This window comes from Tamandua tetradactyla, chromosome 7 (assembly GCF_023851605.1).
Source record: "Tamandua tetradactyla isolate mTamTet1 chromosome 7, mTamTet1.pri, whole genome shotgun sequence".
In the NCBI taxonomy this organism is placed as follows: domain Eukaryota; kingdom Metazoa; phylum Chordata; class Mammalia; order Pilosa; family Myrmecophagidae; genus Tamandua; species Tamandua tetradactyla.
In genome coordinates, this window is record NC_135333.1 from 131,776,898 (window position 1) to 131,798,118 (window position 21,221).

The following is a 21,221-nucleotide window of genomic DNA, read 5'->3' on the forward strand; positions in this document are numbered from 1 at the left end:
TTTTTTTCCATTAATTAATAAATAAATAAATAAACATAAATTTTTTAAAAAAGTGAAAACCTAAAATTGTGAAACTTTAACCTATATCAAACTCTGAAATATGTTCTACAACTAATTGTGGTGCTGTGCTTGGAAATTTATAGCTTTTTTGTATATATGTTATTGTGTACAAAAAAAGAAGGAAAAAAAAGTCGATTGTGATGATAAGAAAATATTTAAGCCCTCTAGCCTCCAATATTCTGGAGCAGCTAGAAGTAAAAACATGAGGTATGATAGCCCATGACAGACTCTGGGATCTGTCCTGTAACTACTTTTTTTTTCTAGGTTATACCATCTCAGTCTTTATTGTCTATCTTTCCTTCTGATTTCATTTGTGCCCCTAGGCCTTCTCCCTCTAACATTCTCATATTCAGCTTCATTCAGTGTACTAACATTATTGTACTACAGTTAGGTAGTATTGTGCTATCCATTTCTGAATTTTTACAATAGTCCTGTTGCACAATCTGTATCCCTTCAGCTCCAGTTACCCAAAATCTATCCTATTTCTGTCTCCTGATAGTCTCTGTTCGCAACTGAAATTCTCCAAGTTCATTCACTAAAGTTAGTTCATATCAGTGACACCATACAGTATTTATCCTTTTGTTTCTGGCTAATCTCACGCCGCATAATGTCCTGAAGGTCCATCCATGTTGTTACATACTTCATGACTTTATTCTGTCTTACAGCTGCATAATATTCCATTGTATGTATATACCACAGCTTGTGTAGCCACTCATCTGTTGATGGACAATTTGGCTGTTTGCATCTCTTGGCAAATGTAAATAATGCTGCTATAAACATTGGTGTGCAAATGTCCATTTGTGTCCTTGCCCTTATGTCCTCTGAGTAGATACCTAGCAATGGTATTACCAGGTCATATGGCAATTCTATACTTAGCTTCCTGAGGAACCACCAAACTTCCTTCCACAGCAGTTGTACCATTTGACATACCCACCAACAGTGATAAGTGTGCCTCTTTCTCCATATCCTCTCCAGCACTTGCCATTTTCTGTTTTATTGATCATGGCCATTCTGGTGGGTGTGAGATTGTGGTTTTAATTTGCATTTCCCTAATAGCCAGGGAAGTTGAGTATCTTTTCATGTGCCTTTTGGCCATTTGTATTTCTTCTTCTAAAAAGTGTCTGTTCAAGTCTTTTGCCCATTTTGTAATTGGGTTGTCTGTCTTTTTTGTTGTTGAGTTGAATGATCTCTTTATATTTTGGATACTAGATCTTTATCTGATATTGTTTCCAAATATTGTCTCCCATTGTATAGACTGTCCTTTTACTTTCTTGACAAAGTCTTTGATCCACAAAATTGTTTAATTTTGAGGCACTCCCATTTATTTATTTCTTTCTCCAACACTCATGCTTTGGGTGTAAGGTCTAGGAAACTACCTCCTATTATAAGGTTTATAAGATATTTCCCTACATTTTCTTCTAAAAGTTTTATCGTCTTAGCTCTAATGTTTAGGTCTTTGATCCATTTTGAGTTAATTTTTGTATAGGGTGTGACATGTGGATCCTCTTTCATTCTTTTGCATGTGGATATCCAGTTCTCTAGGCACCATTTATTGAAGAAACTGTTCTGTCCCAGGTGAGTTGGCTTGACTGCCTTACCAAAGATCAATTGTCCATAGATAAGAGGGTCTATATCTGAGCACTCTATTTAATTCCATTGGTCAATATATCTATCTTTATGCCAGTACCGTGCTGTTTTGACCACTGCAGCTTCGTAATACACCTTAAAGTCAGGTAGCGTGAGACCTCCAACTTCATTTTTCTTTCTCAGGATATTTTTTAGCTATTCGGTGCACCCTGCCATTCCAGATAAATTTGGTTATTAGTTTTTCTATTTCTGAAAAGTAAGTTTTTGGTATTTTAATTGGTATTGCATTGAATCTGTAACTTTAATATATTATCCCACTGTCTTCTCCCCACCATGATTTCTACTGAGAAATCTACACCTAGTCTTATTGGGCTTCCCTTGTGTCTGATGGATTGCTTTTCTCTTGCTACTTTCAAGATTCTCTCTTTTATTACTGATTGTACATGTAGAATGGAATGATTTCTAATTGTTTTGTTAATTCTTTTTTTAATTAATAAAAAAAAAAAGATTCTCTCTTTTTCTTTAACATCTGACATTCTGATTAGTAAGTGTCCTGGAGTATGTCTGTTTGGATCTATTCTCTTTGGGGTTTGCTGCACATCTTAGATCTGAAATTTTAAGTCTTTTTAAGAGTTGGGAAATTTTCAGTGATAATTTCCTCTATTAGTTTTTCTCCTCCTTTTTCCTTCTCTTCTCCTTCTGGTATACGTACAACACATATATTTGTGCACTTCATGTTGTCATTCAGTTCCCTGAGTGCCTGCTCATATTTTTCCATTCTTTTCCCTATATTTTCTTTTGCCTGTCAGATTTCAGATATCCCTTCCTCCAGTTCACTAATCCTATCTTGTGCTTCTTGAAATCTAACATTGTAAGTTTCCACTGTTTTTTTCATCTCTTCTACTGTGACTTTCATTCCCATAAATTCTGTGATTTGTTTTTTCAGAGTATTTCTTCCTTTTGTTCATTCCTTGCCTTCTTTACATCTTCCCTGAATTTACTGATTTGATTTTTGATGAGGTTTTCCATGTCTGCTTGAACATTCTGAATTGTTTCAACCCCTGTATATCATTTGAATTGTTGGGTTGTTCCTCTGACTAGGCCATATCTTCAATTTTCCTAGTATTTCATTATTTTTTGCTGGTGTCTAGGCATTTCATTTCCTTAATAAGTTTATTCTGGAGATTGTGTTTACTTTTCTTACCTAGGATTTTCTTACTGAATGACTTTGTTGTCTATCTGTTCTCTGACATTCAGTTCAGCTTATTCTAGACCTCTAGCTTAGGTTTTGTTTAACATAAGTATTTTTCAGTTCTTGTTTTCTTGTTTCTTGCCCTGCCTGTTTGGAACCTCCCCACTCCCCTTAGGAGGGTCTGTTTAGGTATTATAATAGACCCCAGCCAGATTTTCCCACACCAAACTGGCCTCCTCTCAGGAGGAAAGAGTCACCTGTGTCAGTTTTCCCTGAGGGTGAGACCTAGCAGGTTGAAAGGCTTTCCTGTGAAGCTTCTGGACTCTGTTTTTCCTATCCTGCCCAATATGTAGCACTTTTCTGCCTGCGGGTCCCACCAGCATAAGATGATGAGGTACCTTTAACTTCAGCAGACTTTCCCTGCTGGGGGCTTGGCTGATACAGAGGAGAGGTTGTAGGCTAGCTTTAATTGCTTCAGTTTTCCAGACCCTGGGGTTTAAATTCCTTGAGGCAGAGATTCCACCTGAGCTGGGCCCTACTCCTGGGGAAGGCTCAGGCTCTTGACAGACAAACAAGCTTAATTCTGTCAATGCCTGGGGCATTTGGAGCCTGAGAAGCCCTGAAGCTGTATCTAAAGCTGTAGAAACATAGCCACAAAAAAGAAAAAGAAAAATCCTTTTCAGAGCAGGAACCCTGTTCCTTGGGTTTGCCAATCAAAAACTTAAGTTGGTATGTAGCTCTGTGTATCTCCAGGTCTTATGGTGCCCCCTCCTTTCCTTCAGGGCCCAGACCCTTTCAAGTATTGTGTGCTATCCAATCCAAAAAAACTTCTGTTTTTTTTTTTTTCCTTTTTTCATTTTCAGTCAGCCCTGCCCCCTCTGCACCTGGGCAAAAACCAGCAACCTCAGCTTTTACTCAGGGTTCAGCTGAGCTGAGGGCCTATTTTTAGTAGTCAGAATTTGTTAATTAATTCCACAATTGTAGCTTGGTTGCGCTCAGACCGTGCTGCTGGTCTCTTTGCTTTCCCTTCTGGGAAGCAGCCTGTGGGGTGCTGGCCTCCACGGCATGGGGAACTCAGGGTTCTGATTGGGCTTGCAGCTGGTGCAGCTTGTCCAGGCTGGGGTACCCTGTGTGTCCAGTCACTGACGTGGCCCCAGCAGTTGTTCTGTAACGTTCCTGTTTATTTACTAGCTGCTCTGGAGGACGAACTAAATTCCACACCTCACTAAGCCGCCATCTTGAGACTGAATTCCTGTAATTACTTTTTGAACAGTGCTTTGATAACTATTGCTTTTATATTTCTTTGCTTTGTATATATGTTATACTTACAATAAAAAAAGTCTAAAAACATTTTTTAAATGGTTAAAAAGAAAGATCAAGAGCTTGGCTTATTGACTTGGGAATCCCTAATGTTTGAGACAGGATCAGGGGGTTCCCCAGTGGTAAAGTTTAATAGTTCCATAGTTTTTCTCCCAACCCTCAAGGGACTTTGTCAATGCTTTTTAATTATCTGCTCAACATACTCTGAGATGTATCCAGGCATTACATCTAGCTATACAGAGTTACAAGCCCTTAATCCCATTCTGGGCTCCATGTGTTTAGATTGTTTAAATGATCTGTCCAGACAGATTGAGTTAGATTATGTGCTATAGAAAATTGAGGTTTGGGACAAAATAAACCTCATTTCCTTTGGTCTCATAGAGTAGGTGAAGTTCTAAAATACAGACAATGTCCTCCTTACCCCTGTGTTCTAATTTACCTTAGTTCTGACCTGATCAGCTTCATTCTTATCTCTAATTGAAGCCTGATCTCTTTTTCAATTTCTTTAACAGTTGTTGTATATGGCAATGCTGCCTTGGAGACCTGCAGAACTCCTACTCTGAGTCTTAGGTGTCACACAGGTACCCAGAGTTCCAGGGAAATATCAGGTTATACGTACATAGCACAGCCTCTCAAAATCTAGAAATAACAGTTACAGCTCTGGACTAAATGTGATTGCTATAATTGCTTACAATCTAGGCCCCAGTTTTCTTATAAGTATTTTCTAAATGAGACCCTACAATATTTGATCTTTTGTGTCTGGCTTATTTTCTATCACATAATGTCCCCCAGGTTTATTCACATCATTACATGCCTCATGACTTCATTCCTTTTTGTAGCAGCATAGTATTCGATCATATGTTTATACCAGAATTCACCATCCTACTTCTGAGTCAGTGTATCCATCAGCCACCTACATCCATTGGACATTATGTATAATGTCCAAAGTCAGCAATCCATGTCTCACATTGTCCTCACTTAGTGATATAATCATCAACACTCTCAATTTTAGACAATTTCCATTGTTCCCAAGAGAAAAATAACTGGTAAACAGACCCTTAACAAATACAAAATCCAAACCTCCCCTTAGCTCTTGTCTTTCTCCCCAGTTATTTACCCCTGGTATTGCTGTGGTACTATTGATATCTTCCTATTAAACATTGCCCATAGCATGCAATAGTAGTTTCTCCCTATACTCCAATATTATAACCTCTTTGTGCAAGATTCATACCTTCGATGTAGTTAATGCAAGAACTTACTTATATTTGTAGTGTTAATCGGTGGGATATATATGAAATATATATTTCAGTCATATTCACCTTCAAAATGGCAATATTACTTATACACCCACTAATGAACTGCTTTCACATCTATCCATTCTCTTACGTATATGTACAACTTTATTAGCTAACCATTCACCCATCTCTAGCTTCCGTATATCTCTAGGTCCCCTATATTCTGTATTATAAGCCTCTGAGTTTGCCTTCACCAAGTTCATAAAAGTAAAATCATACAGTATTTATCCTTTTGTGACTGGCTTATTTTCCTCAGCTTTATGTCCTCAGATTCAACGCATGTCATATGCTTCAGGACGTCATTTTGTCTTACAGGTGTATGATATTCCATTGTATGCATATACCACATTTTGTTTATCTACTGGTCTGTTGATGGGCACTTGAATTACTTCCATCTTTTGGCAATTGTGAATAATACTGCTGTGAACATAGGTGTGCAGATGTCTGTTTGTGTCACTGCTTTCAGCTCTTCTGGGTATATACCAAGTGGTGGTATTGCCAGGTTATACGGCAACTCAATATTTGGTTTTCTAAGGATCCGCCAAACTGTCTTCCATAGTGACTATCCCATTATACATTCCCACCAGCAGTATATAAGTGTCTTAATTTCTCTACATCCTCTGCAACATTTATAGTTTCCTGTTTGTTTAATAGCAGCCATTGTTATGGGTATGAAGTGGTATCTCAGATAGTCTTCATCTACATTTCCCTTGTAGCTGATGAAAACGAACATCTCTTCATTGCTCTTTAGTCATCTGTATTTGCTCTTCAGAAAAATGTCTATTCATATCTTTAACCCCTTTTATAATTGGGTTGTTCTTCTGTTGTTGAGTTATATAATTTCTTTATGTACACAGGATATCAAACCTTTATCTAAATATGGTTTCCAAATATTTTCTCCCATTGAGCTGGCTGCCTCTTCACCTTTTTGACAGTCTTTTGAGGCACAAAAGTATTTGATTATGAGGAGTTCCCCTTTATATTTTCTTTCACTGCTTGTGAAGTTCAAGATATTTTAACTTCCGGATTTATTAACTGATGCATATAAGTGACAGTTTAATATGCAAAGTAATTTTCAATTTTAGAAAGTTAGACTTCTACAGCTTTAAATTCAAATGTGAACAATTCTCAAATGACATAATTTAAACATGAATTTTTAAAGAAATGACAAAATTGGATCATTGCCACATTTACCTGAAATTGAATACTCCCTTAGTGAAGGTAGTTTATTTGTTCTTTGACTCACATTTAAGACAATCAGAGTGTGAATGTGTACCTTCTTAAATGGCTTCTTATTTTGCAGAAATCCAACTTACATATATATAGTGATTCTCTTAAAACCATTAAGCTTGACCCTTCCTAGTGAAAGGAAACGGATTGGTTATTATGCAAAGGTGTCCAGAATCCTTTATGCTTTGTGAGTTTATTTAGCAAACTATCTTTCATACTGAGCTGTCTAACAATAATTAAGAAGAATTATTATTCCAGGGAGAAAAAGCTAAGGCAGCATTTTAAATCCACATCAATTTATATGTGAAATGACATGGAAGGCACTGAAGGTATATTGATTAAATAAAAAAAATTTTTCAAAGAATTCAAGTTGAAAAGACCTTCTTATATAAATTACCTCTTATTTCCCTTGATTTTTACTCATTTCAATATCTGTCTCTTTTTTAAGAAAATTTTCTATGATTATCATGAATGAACCTATTAATATCACAAAAAAGTCATATAAATACTTAATAGAATTTGTGTTTAACCTAGTCTTTTACAATTGCAGAAGTACAAATGCATTGTAGAAAACTAGCAAATATTGAGAAACATAAATAAAAGCATCACAGTTGTATCACCCAAGTTGCTCACTGTTAAATCCTAGACTTTTTCTATATGTCCACATGTACTTTTTTAGACTAGAAGTAGAGTATGAAATTGTACTTTACATACAACTTTTTAACTTGATTTTTAATAACCTGTATCTTTTCATGTGATTGGATTTTCATCTCATCTAATAGTTACACCATATTCCCATTTTTTACTAAAAATTTATTTCACAGCTGTGTTTCAGGACCAGATTCAATTTAAGATCACATGTTGTATCTGGTTTGGATGTCCCATAAGTCTTTTTTTAACGTAGTAAAGTCCCCTGTTGAACAAACCTGGGCAGTTTTTCTTCAGAATGTCCCAGTTTCTCTATGCTCTATATTTCCTGCAAAGTGCACATTATATAAAGGCTAGATGAATTCGGGTTAAACTTTTGATAATAGAATGCATCATCAGTGACTTTGTTTTCTTATATAGAGATGTAACATCTATAATCCATCATTACTGATGCTAAAATCCACCACAGGTTTAGACTGAAGTGAATCTGATACTTTCATCATAAAGTTAACTTTTTCCCCTTTACAGCAAACTTTAAACTTCTTTGAATTTTGGATTTCCTAAACTGGAAATCTACTAATTTAGAATAAGTCAGCACTTTGATCAGTCTAGTTCATGTCTTTTCTATTTATTTGAAGGTACCAAAAGGTTTGTAAAACATTTAACAATTTAGGGTTTTTTCCATTTTAGATAAATTTTCCCTATCTATATTAGTTTGAATTAGTAAGTCTTTTTCACTCTTAGAAATGGCTATCATTTTGAATAGCGCAACTCTACTATACTAAAGAATTTAGAGAAAAGTGTCAAAAGTAACCTCCAGATATACATAAGTGAAAAAATAAGTGACTCTAAAGCTCTCTTCTGAGATGTAAAAGCAATAAAACTTTTAAAAGCAATAAAAACTTGAATACATTTTTAGGAAATATTTTTCGTAAAAAATGGTTACTGAATAGCTACTGGAATATATTTTTAGTAATCTTAAGTGCTTTGAAATAACTTGTTTGAGTACTGAATTTTTATGTTGCACTCCACCATTGAAAGCAATGCAATTGTAAGATTATTAACTAAATAAACTTCTTGATCAAATTCAAATTAAAATATTAGACCAATGGAGCTCTAAATTTTGTTGATATTAGGGTAGTATAATGAAAGAAAAACAGCTCAATTGATAACCAAGTATGTATTCTTTCATTTCAGCTGAAAATATTTGAATATAGTATACAAAAGGAGCTTTATACGTTTCTGGGTGCTTAAAAATAGTGAGTTATCTCTAGGGAGGAGGAAAGGGATTGTGATTGCAGTGGGGAGACTCGGGGGCTTCTTGAAACACTGGCTATGTTTTATATCTTTAAAGGGAACATAGATGTTTTATACTTTTCTGAAATATGGCATATTTCATCTTTTTAAAGAGAAAAATAAGGAAATATTAAAAATGATAAATTCCTTAAGTATTTTTTATCTAAAGCATATCAGTGTACTTGTACTTGCCAATCTTCTGATATTAGGATTTATCTTTTTATATGGGCCTCCCAGCTGGAGATTTGAGTGGTCTTCCTTGCACAAGTCACATCCATTGTATACTAACTATGATTTCTAGTTTTAACTTCTTTAAAGTCAAGAAAAATATATTCTAGGTATTTACAATGTTTTTACAATCTTACAAGTAGCATACCTTCATCTAATTTGATAGCAGTTTTGTTTTCTATCTAGTCTTTCTACGAACTCCTGTAAAACTTATTTTATCAGTTTATTTAATATTTAACTAAATTTTAATTAAAATAAATATAAATGCACAAATATATGAAATTGACCCTTGGAATAATGCAATCTAGCTATTGTAGCAGAAATGTTTAGAAGTACTAACTTCTAAGTAATAATACACTAACTGTGTATTATTCACAGAAATGAACCCATGCCATTTCTTTATAGCAAAGATCAGCAAACTTTTCTATAAGGGGCCAGACAGTAAATACTTTATTTAGGCTTTGTAGACCATAAGCCTCTATTGTGACCTACTCACCTCCACCATTGTAGCATAAAAGCAGCTGTAAATAATACATAGACCACTGGGTGTGGTTGTGTCCCAACAAACCTTTATTTACCAAAACAGGTGTTGGGCTAGAGTTGGCTCACAGGCCATAGTTAGTTTGCCGACCCCTAACTTAAAGAATGAACTGAGCATTGGTTAATCCAGAGAGCCAACAAAAAAACACAAGGCTGCTAAGAGGGCTTCTCTGTCTCCAAATAAAGTAATAAATAAATTTTAATTTGTAGAATAACTGATTATTTTAGCTTAGAATTAGATGGGAAATGGAACAGAGAGTTAATTTCACAACAAAGAAGATTTTTATTATGTCATTCTGACAAACATGAATTGTAAAATATATATTGCAAATATTGATTAAAGAAAATTTAATTGGTTTGGGAAAATAAAGATATAAATTGTAAGGGAAAATAGATTGTAGTTTTGTAGATATTAGATTTTACCTCTTTGATCATTATTATTAAAACATTATGTGTGAAAGAGACTATAGCATTATTCTCTAAGAATTAGGATTTATAATTGAGTGCTGAGATTTTCAGGTGATTATGATTTTCTGAGGAAATAGGGGGAGAGTACAAGTATTAATGCAGAGATCCCATGACCTATGATCAAATTCTCAGCTCTGAAAATCTGGACTTCTTAAAACAACTGGTTTTATGATTGCATTTCTGGTTATGTAGCCTCTTTCAATTGAATTCCACACCATCCCACCCCTCAAAATTCATGCAGAGAAATCAAGTTCTCAATGGTAAAATTCTATCTGTGCTTTGTCCCAAAGCACCTCCCTAGTAATAATAAAGCATTTGTCATCCTTGCAGATCAGTTTCATGGAGTCCAATTACTCCTGTAAAAGTCTGTAGGTCACTTTGGAGCTTGCAGGGTAAATCCCATTACTATCATTGAATATTGCCCTGAAATAATCCCCCAGTCCAACTAGCTTTCTTGGTAGAGATATGTCAGATGTTTTATTTTGCATTTATGCAGAATGAAGTGAAATGAGATTGCATCATGTGCCGCATGCCATCTTTATCCCGTCATTTCTGAATAATCATATGCTGAAGTGTTTAGGCTTATCTTTTTGTTTCTAGGGACATGTGTTTAATTAAAAGGCAACTTATTCAGAGTTCAAAGTTTTCTTAATTAGCTTGACTTTTCCCAGCACATATTAATATTAGGATTTATCCATGAAAACCTGCCAAATTATAATTCTGTATTCCCCATTCAACCTGAACTCTTATTAGGAAGATTATAGAGAGATCATGTTAAATGGGTTAGGATATTGTAGTAATTATGTGAACTGATTAAGGCAGGTTTTTGTCCCTTTGTGACAGAAAGGACATCTAAACCCTGTAATGAGTTGGATGACTGAACAAAGTGGCTTTTAAAGTTCCTTCTAGTGGAGATGCTAGGGGGTCTTAAAGGAAACCGCACCTACCTGATTTCACTCCTGCTACACAAGCTGCTCTTTCTCAGTCCCCAGTAATCACTTATTCCTGGCTGGACCTCTGAATGTTGAAGGTCACCTAAGGCGTGATCTTTGCTCTCTGTTTCATTGGTCCCTTGGCTTAAATACAACCTAATAAAAGGTAGAGTTTTATTACTAGCCTTATATCTTCCTTGGTTTCAGATTTGGATATCCATACCTACTGAACATCTTGAACAGTTATCTAATAAATACCCCAAACATGCTCAAATTAGGATACAACTTTTTATATCCATTTGCCCCTACCATTACCATCCTCCACATACACACAACTTCGTTCTTATCCATTTCTACATGTCAGTAAATAGCACCACTTTCTACTCAGTTGTCAAGCCTTAAAGTCAGTTCTCTCATTCCCCACATACACATGGATCATCTACCTGCCATTCCTACCTCCTAACTGTCCTATACCTTTCCACTTCTCACCATCTGTGCTATCTGTCTCCTAGACAAAGCCTGCAATATCTCTTCTCATGTTTGCGTTATTACAATAGCTTCCTAAGATGTCTCCCAGCTTCCACTCATATCTTACAATAATCTATACTTTTCTAAGCAGCCAATATAAACTTGTTAAAATATATAAATTAGAACATGGTGGTCCCTGTGGCAGTTAGGTTCAGGTGTCAACCTGGCCAGGTGAAGGTGCCTAGTTCTGTGGCTGTGGACATAAGCCAATGGCTTGTGAAGCTCATCTGTCACTGATTACATCTGTGGTGGGCTAGGAGGCATGCCTGCTGCAATGAATGATGTTTGATGTAATTGTCTGGAAGTGTAAATGAGAGAGCTTAATGTAGCACATCCCAAGCAGCTCCGCATACCTCATCTCAGCACTGGCAGCTCAGCCCAGGCCTTTGGCGATGCAGAAAGAAATCACCCCGGGGAAAGCTTTTGGAACTCAGAAACCTGGAGAAAAGGCCAGTAGAGATCACCTTGTGCCTTCCTGTGTAAGAAAGAACCTCAGATGAAAGTTAGCTGCCTTTTCTCTGAAGAGCTGGACAATTTTTAACTAAATAAATCCCCTTTTATTAAAAGCTAATCCATCTCTGGTGTGTTGCGTTCTGGCAGCTTTGGCAGACTAAAACAGTCCCTATTTAAAACTCTCCTAAGACCTCCGATTGTCCTTAGAATAAAATCCAAGGTATTCATCAAGACTCCGTGTGAACTGGCACCCACCTGCCATTCAATGTCATCTCCTGTCACTCTCCACTTAGTACTGTGCTCCGGGTACATTGGTCTTCTTGACCTTCTTTCTGTTTCCCCAAACTCACAAAGCTTTTTCTTGAGTGAGGCCTTTGCCCTCTGTCTAGAATACTTTTCTAGAGCCTTGTAAGACTGATTCCTTCTTTTCGTTCATGTACCTCACTTACCCTACGTAAAAGAACATGCTTTTCCCCTAGTACTCCCGCTCCTCTTACCTTTTATTGTCTCAGTAGTTTCACACCTGACCTGTATTTATCTGGGTTTGCTTTGTTTGGTCTCTCTCGTCTCTTGGGATTTTCAGGCTGGTTACAGAGATTCTAGCCTGGGAAATATGAGTCTAGAGCTGCTTCTCTGAAGGAAACGATTGCCCACATGTAGATGGATGGGAATTATATTAGGCAACAAATGCTTATTTAGGCTAGTTATTGAAATATGAGTTCACTGTGAAGCATCAGTTCTCCTACTTCCTATTTAGTATCCATCCCTAGCATACAGATGTACCATTTTGACATTTTCATTGCTCAAGAGAAAACTCAAAACAATTCTTGGTAAATGCTGGGCCACATTGTTCAAGCTGCAGCAAGAATTAAGTTGTCAGCTCCCTGTAGACCATCAGGAACCCAGAAAAAACAGGTGTGCAAGCAGGTATATAAAAAGTTGCCATAGGAATTTAAACATCTGGGTCAGTCCTGTGAGAGGCCTGTCTCTTATGTGTTCATGAAGATTTGGAGAAGAAAATATTGAGGGCAAAAAGATATTTATTCAGAAGACATGGACTTTCTTCATTTGATATCTAATATAAAAGCTCTGAATTCCCTATGTTTATTTTTGCTATTCAGTTTTCTTGGGTTGTACTATTTTTCCGAAATTCTAGAAGTAAGGGGCAAACCAAGACTTCATCCATGATGCATAGCTCTGGGATAGTTAAAGCTAAGCTTATCAAAAGCCAGAGATAGGAATAAAGGCAAAAAGATCACGGGACCCTCTCAGACAGAGGTAGGAGTGATAAAGAAAAGGTAGAATAGCTCTGCAGAAGAATTCCTCCTGTCTCCATTCTCATGACAGCTGCCTGATTCTGGAGTTACTTGTGAGCTTGGGGCCTCCCTCCAGGCACCGCCATGCTGCCCTAGCAGATGATGTTGTCACTTACACTACTCTGAAACCACGTTTATAGGACTTGTTTCCCATGCAGTTCCATTATGGTAACTTCTATCTTAGGACCAAGCTTCTACCCCAGTAGGGCTTGTTATGTCATGGAGTTTATGAATACAAACACATACCCATAGTAAGTTTTCCCTCTGAACAGCTGTGATCCAGGTATACCCATCATTATACCCGCTATGGTCTGCCTCAGCCAGCCTCAGCCCTTGGGACAAGATGAAGTGCTTGTCACAGTTCTCAATGCCTGGATTTCATCTGCATTTTGATAATATTTGCCACCCTTTTGCCTAAAGAAATTAGACTACTCTGATGATTTACACTAATGCCTAATGTAATTTATCTTGGTAGCTCTTGGGATGTTAAAAAACAAAAAAATACTTGCTACTTCTAACAGTCTTTCCTTCCCCAGTTTTAACCCATAAGTTTAATGCATCCATCCGTTCAGAGATTTTTCCATCCATCAGAACAACACTGCTTTGTTTTCATGAAATATTTTATTGGTTTCTTAAGTATTTTCATCATTAAATGCATTTGGGTTATAATTCAGCTCTTTGTGCAGAAACTGGCTTTTCTTGTCAGCATTAATAATTCATAAGCTCCATAGAATTACTTTAGAACTTTTTTAACCAAATATCTTGAATCTTAACATATCCAGTGTCATTTTGGCTTTCAGTTTAGAAAAAAAGATGATTTTGTGGTGGCTGGCCTTGCTGTCACTGGAAACCTTGAATAAGATTTTTTTCTGTTTTTTTGTTTCCTTTTTAAGTTTGAATGCTTGAAAAATCTAGAATGTATATGTAGAAAATGCATGTCAGAAATGATAAAATCATGCCAATTAAGTGACCTTAGAGATGAATTAGCATCACAGAGAAGGAAAATTTCCATCAAAGCACATCACGGAAACCTCCTAAGTCTGAAGCACTCAGAGATCAGAAGGTACCAGGAGGTCCCTGCAAGAGTTACTAATGGGCGGGCCGCGGTGGCTCAGCGGGCAAAGTGCTTGCCTGCTATGCCGGAGGACCTCGGTTCGATTCCCGGCCCCAGCCCATGTAACGAAAACGGAGAAACAAAATACAATAAAACAAGAAAATGTTTAAAAGATGTTTCCCTTTCTTTCTATTATCCTTCCTTCCTTCTCTCTGTCTTTCCTTTAAAAAAAAAAAAAAAAAAAAAAAAAGAGTTACTAAGCCACATGCTTACATTCTTCTCCCCCCCGACCTGTGACTACCAGGTCCTCTCCCTGGGTCCAGACCTCCAAATTTATCTGGCTGAACTGGGTGTGGAAACACAAGCAACTGATGCTTTTGTAATGTTGACATTTACTTCCCAAAGAAACAGAATTCCAAAATTTGATGAGTGAGCTATTTTAAGTCTAAGAATAATGGAAACTTACACCTTTATCAGAGCTCCAAGTAAATTGGGTAGTTGGAGTTGCACTCTCTCTTTTCTCCTTTTCCTTTTTTCTTCCTTTCCTCCTTTCCCTTTTAAGCTGAAAAAAGACTTGGTTTTTGTAGGAAGAAAAAAAACTTTAGGTTATTTCTTTCCTCTCAATTTCAATTTTCTACCAAGTCCCACTGGGATCAATACTCATAAAATAAAGCAGCTGGTATGATCTGCTCCGTTATAATCAGAAGGAACCTGTCTTATTTCAGAAAGTAGGGTGTTTGTAAGCCCTGGTTCATCTCAAAGAAATGAGGCCATTTCCTTTGCAAATACATGTTTTTATAGGATGAGGTGTTATTGAGAGAGAGAATAAATTTTTAGTCTCTCTGATATATATAAAACCATGTTGCACAAAATCATTATGAATTTTGAGGAGCAGGACTAAAAGAGACCTTTGTTCATCTGAGACTAGACTTTTTAATTTAACCGAAAATGAATCATTCTCTGCATTTGAGTATAGCCAATTCCATTTATGAGACTGATCGCTGCATTTCACAATTTTATTTTGCTTGTATTTGTCATTGTGATGTAGCAGCTATTTTCTGATTTTTTTTTTTAATCAAGTAAGGAGAATGCTCTTGGCTGCATGGGGTAATAGTTCCTGCAAAGGAACCTTGTATTTTAGGATTAAGACACCAGTTCTCAAACGTGCATATGAATCATGTGTGGATCTTTTTAAACTTCACGTACTGATTCTGCAGGTCTGAGGTAAGGTCCAAGAGTCTGCATTTCTGACAAGTTCCCTGGTGATGCTGATGCCAATGGTCTACTTTACATAAAAACCCCAAATTTAATAATTCTAAAATTGGAGGTTAGGGGGTAGAATTAAATCATTGCCACTTCCAAGGATCAGTCATTGATTGACTGCCCGCCCACCTTTATAAAGGCAAATCTGATGGTTCATGTCCTTGTGGATATATCTTTTGTACAAAGTTTCCTTCCATTGTGCCCCCTCTACTACTATTTTAGAAGTAAACTAATGAATAACTTATATTCAAATGCCTTGAGGCTGGAGATTATATTTTACGGTGTTCTAGTCTTCATATTTCTGGAGTTAGCAATGCCTTGGCACTTAATCGATGGCCATTTAGTGAGTAGAATTGAATCAAATTGAATTGATTGAACTTCATTAGAACAATATAGGAACAACCTGCCTTTGTACCATTAAAACCATTCGTTTCTTCTTTAAGAGGTTTATATTGCTTTTATGTACAAATTAAAAATTCTGCTATCAGTATTTTTATAACTGACTAATTTCCAGAGTTGTTCTTCTCACTTGTAAAAGAATACAGATTACTTTGAGTCTTCAGTAAAATGTATAATAATCCAATATCTTTGCGTCCTGGTAGAATTCAGTAAATCATTGTCTCAGTTGCAGTATGCAAGGATGAATCCTGAATATTTTTTCATTATTTCTTTTCATATTTAATTTTGCTTTTTTACTGTTTTAATAAAACAATAAAAGATATATTCACATACCATACAGTTCACCCTTTTAAAGTGTACAACTCATTGCCTTTTGGTATATTCAAAGAGTTGTGCCTCCATCATCACAATCAAATTTAGAATACTTACCTTATCCCAAAAAAGAAACCTGACACCCTTAGCTCCTACCCCCAATTCCTTCATTTCCTCCTCTGCCCCAGTCTTTAGCAACCACTAACCTACCTTATGTCTCTCTAGATTTTTCTACTCTGGACATTTCTTATAAATAGAATCTTTCGATAAGTGGTCCTTTGTGACTGGCTTCTTTCACATAGCATGTTTTCAAAGTTCATCCATGTTGTAGCATATATCAGTACTTCACTCCCTTTTATTACCAAATAATATTCCATTGTATGGAAGTACACATTTTATTTATCCATTCTTCAATTGATGGACATTTGTTTTGTTTCCACTTTTTGACTATTATGAATAATGCTGCTATGAACGTTTGTGTGAAAATGTAAAGTCTTTATGTTTACATTTCTTGGGTATTTACCTAGGTATACAGTTGCTAGATCATGTGGTAACTCTGTGTTTACCATTTGAGAAATTGTCAGGCTGTTTTTTGAAGTGACTGAACTATTTTATATTCCCACTGGCAGTGTATGAGGTTTCTGATTTCTCCACATCCTCTCCAACATTTGTTGTTATCTGTTTTATTAAATCTAGTCCTTCTAGTGGGTATGAATTTTATCTCATTTCAGTTCCGATTTGCATTTCTAATCAAATGACCAATGATAAGAGCATCTTTTCATATTTTATTGGCCATTTATATATCTTCTTTAGAGAAACTGTCAGTTCAGATTCTTTATCCATTTTTGAATTGAGTTGTCTTTTTTAATGTTGAGTAGAAATAGTTTTTTATATATTCTAAATTCAAGTCCTTTATTAGATGCATGATTTACAAAGAATTTTCTTCCATCTGTGGATTTTCTTCACATTCTTGATAGTGCCAATGAAGTATAAACATTTTTAATTTGATGAGGTCCTTTCTTTTTAATTTGTTGCTTGTGGTTTTGCTGTCATACCTAAGAAACCATTACTTAATCCAAGGTTGTGAAGATTTACCCTGTTTCCTTCTAAGAGTTTATAGTTTTTGCTCTTACATTTAGGTCTTTAATGCATTTTGAATTAATTTTTGGATATGGTATTCTTTTATTTTTTAAGTGCTGTGATCTAGGCTACCATGCAAGTCTGAACAGAGCCCTAAGAACGTATCTCTCTGCGGAGTATAACCTTGAAACCTCCAGACACGAAGGCTTAGACATTATTGAGAATGCAGTTGACAATTTAGAGCCAAGGAGTGATAAGCAGAGATTCATGGAGATGTACCCCACTGCATTTTGTCCACCAATGAAATTTGAATTTCAGTCTCACATGGGTGACGAGGTCAGTAATTGATTATTTTAAAACCAATGAAATGTCTCTTCACTTTCATTTCTCCGTTTGCTCTAACCAAACTGTCATAAGGATTCCCAGTTGTTTTCTCTCTTCTGCCCTTCTACAGAATCCTGCCATAATATTATGCTAAGATCAGCCACCACTTCCTAAACTGGCCAGGTCTAGGTGGAGAGTTCTTTCTCTACCTCAGGACATTCAAATTCAAATTTAATAGCAAAATACAGCACTTTCTGGCCCAATAGAATCTGTCTGAGGATTCCTTGTAATCTTGATTTAAAGATCCCCATGCAGAAAAATAATTGTAAATGACAGAAAAGTTAAAGAGAAAAATATAAATGCAAAACATCATTTTAAGATCCGCTTGGCTTCAATTTGGTAAAATGAGTGCTAGAGATTATATATCTTAGGTTCTTTATATAAATTTAGCTTTTTATTCTATTTTACAGAAAAAAAATAATGTGATTCTAAGTTATAGTTGTTTATTGTCATTGGAGTGGGGGAAACAATAAGAAAAAGCAACTAATGAAGCATGCTATATAACAGTGGTATTCCAGCTGTGCAAAACAGTACTCTTAGGAAAAAAACTCAATTTTAGCTGATTGTGGTCATAGTCTATTTTGAAAAATAAATATAATTATAACATCCATGGCAGATTCTTTTAATATAATTTTCTCTGAAATATCAGTTAAAAAACATATAGGATATATATTTTTAATATAATTCTATTTTACCTGATTTAGTAGAGTGAATTACTTGATTCGAAATGGTAAGCAGTTTTTACACCAATAGCACATGCATTTTGACAACCAAGGTGACTGATTTCTCACACCCAGCATTCTATTTTGAAAACCAAATGGTTGTTATATTTAATTTTTGGCTGTGGTTATATTAAATAAACATGGGAGAAGTGGCTTCAGTTGGGTGTTCATAGTTCGTATTTGTTTATTACTATTTTAATAAAGAGAATCTGTTGCTCTTTTTAATGCTGGTTCTAGCAGGGTACAATAATCTCTATGGTGTTTTGGAGACTCCGTAAAAGAAATCTCCCTCACCAGAGAGCATTTCTAGACGATGAATATGAGAAGAAATTGTTTGTTTCTGGTGCAATTTTAATATAATCTCTAATATTGAGCCTACCCTTAATTAGGATCATAGCCAAAATATCTTTCTACCAAAACTTAAGATAAGTGGCCTCAAGTTCATGATGAATCTCATGATTTGGCTGATATCAGTAAAGAAAGCCATGGTTGAAAGATAGCTAAAAATAATCATTCACATTTTCTGAGTTCTTCCTACATGCCAGGTACTACTCTAAGTGCTTTTTGTACATTATCTCATTTGATGTCCACAACAACCCTGCAGTGTGGGAATTCTTATTATCCCTATTTTACATATGAGGAAACGGGTTTAATAACTTATAAGTCAGAGCTAGTAGGTGGCTGAGCTGGGATTCAAACACAAGCTGGCAGATTCCATAGCCCACATTCTAACCCATAAACGTCGCTACCTTCTATCACATACATATACCTGTATGATACATTTGGATATTGTCATCAAGAATGTCCACAATTGTGACTTTAGCATCAGAGCTCAGTTTCCAGGAACTGCCCTGTTCTTAGAGCAGTGCTTCCTGCAGCTTGTCTTCCCAGTCACATCCAGGCCAAGCAGCTGCATTCTGCCCTTGCCACTTACGTAACAGGTCCATATTTTAAAAAGAATTTTTGAGGCAGCTTTTAAAATAAATATGTAATTGGAATCTTGAAGATATCAGCATGATTCATCTGGCATTTCAGGAGGAGAACAGTGTCTCTGGAGGCTGGCTTAATTGCGCCCTGTTGTAACTGCACTTTCTGATTCCCCCTCAGGTCTGCCAGGTCAGCGCTCAGCAGCCAGTGCAGGCCGAGCTCATGCTCAGATACCAGCAGCTGCAGTCACGACTGGCCACACTCAAAATTGAGAATGAGGAGGTGAGCATGCTTTCTGCGCCGTAAGTAATCTGAATTTCTATGTATTAGGAAGGCATTTTCACGTGATGTAAGCGTATTTAACATTCTGAATGTAAGCTCTTCATCTTGCCAGATCCACAGAGGCATTGTCAGCAAAATCAAGATTCCTATAAATACTCTTTGTAGCGGAAAAAAGGCAAAAGATTCTGTATTGTACCATTTGTCAAGGATTCACTTGCATGCATATGAACACACACCTTTTATTCTAAACTATAATTCATGCCAAAAATAGTTCCCATGGATTATCAAATTCAGCATATGTGTCTGAGAATATACAGTCATGTAGAATGTACGATGCACAGGAACTTTTGGCTGACAATGTTAGTTTAATCCTAACTTTTGAAATTAGTATTTTTATTTTCCTTTGTGTTTTTCTGTATTTCATAAATTTGGGGATACTGAACATGGCTCACTGATATAATTAGTAAAAATAGACATTTTAAAGTAGTACATGAATGAGATAGAGAAGTGTTTGTTTGCTGTCATTAGTGGATTTAAGTGGATATAACATAATATGTGAATTATAAATATGTGTTGTACCAGAAAGCAGTAGTATGATTCACTTACCTGTTCCTGAAATTAATTCAATTGGTTCCACATGCTCCTGAAATAAAATTATGAACCAAAAATGTTTCTTTTATAGTCAAGGCTCTCATTTGTACTTTATAGGGATCTAAGTTAAACTTACTCAAGCTAAAAAGTTAACTTATTGGTCATTGTTAAACAGTAGCCTCAGACATGGTCAGCTCTGTGTTCAGATGATATTGTCAGGAATCTCCTTCTCTATCACTTTGGTGTCTTTATCTGTGTTAGTAGGTTTCTCCCCCATGTGGGGATAGATCCAGGACTATGTAATCCCTACAGCTTGTCATCTTAAAAAGAAAGGCACATGGCCTCCCATAGTTGTCTTCATTGGCCTGTCTTAAATCATATCTACTTCTAGAGCAATCATTGTACCCGGGAAATGGGATTCTCTCATTAACTAGCCTGGGTATTACACTCACTCGTAAAGCCCTTTGACTTAAAACCCCAAGTGAAATATGTGTTGCTACTTACAGACAGACCATTCTCCAAAGAAAGAAATGAGAGGCAGAAAGAAGAACTAGAGTGAGTTATCAAAATCACTTTAGCACCATATTTTATTTTACTCCCGCTGGGCTGTTTTATGCTATATGAATGTGCTATTTGTTTCTGTTAAGAAAGAGTGAAATTGATCATGGTGATGAATACGCAACTATGTGATGGTATTGTGAGCCATTACTTGTATTCTTTGGATGGACTGAATGTGTGTGAAGGTAATTCAATAAAAATATAATAAAAAATGAAAGAGTGATGTAAATGGATTAAAAGCAAACAGAAGACCGTGATCAGGACTGAAATGTAGTCTAGCTGTGCGCAGCTTCAAATGTTGTCAGCAGAATCTGTCCATTATAACTTTATACAAAGTTTCCTAACAGCCTTTCACCTAGTGGAGCCACCCTTTAGTGGCATCTTCTGATGCACAGAAGATTTCATTTTAATGTAGACTATTTTATCACTTTTTTTATATTTTGTTCTCTTTTTGTGTGTAATTTAAGAAATCTTTCCCTGCATTGTGTGTAATTTAAGAAATCATTAGCTATTTTTGAAATCTTTTAGATGCTGTATTTCTTTTGAATCTAGATCT

General features: G+C 36.0%; 1 protein-coding gene across 8 annotated transcripts in view; it reads left to right on the forward strand.

Moving 5' to 3' along the window:
* The window catches only part of SRGAP1 (SLIT-ROBO Rho GTPase activating protein 1), a 387,180-nt gene that overhangs the window by 284,105 nt on the left and 81,854 nt on the right, over positions 1-21,221 (forward strand). For 7 of the 8 annotated variants that reach the window (XM_077111280.1, XM_077111281.1, XM_077111287.1 and 4 more), the window contains 2 exons: positions 17,316-17,537; positions 19,415-19,516. In XM_077111280.1, coding sequence (XP_076967395.1) covers positions 17,316-17,537; positions 19,415-19,516 — 324 coding nt within the window. The remainder of the gene's footprint in view (positions 1-17,315; positions 17,538-19,414; positions 19,517-21,221) is intronic. The other variant, XM_077111283.1, reaches the window with a different exon arrangement.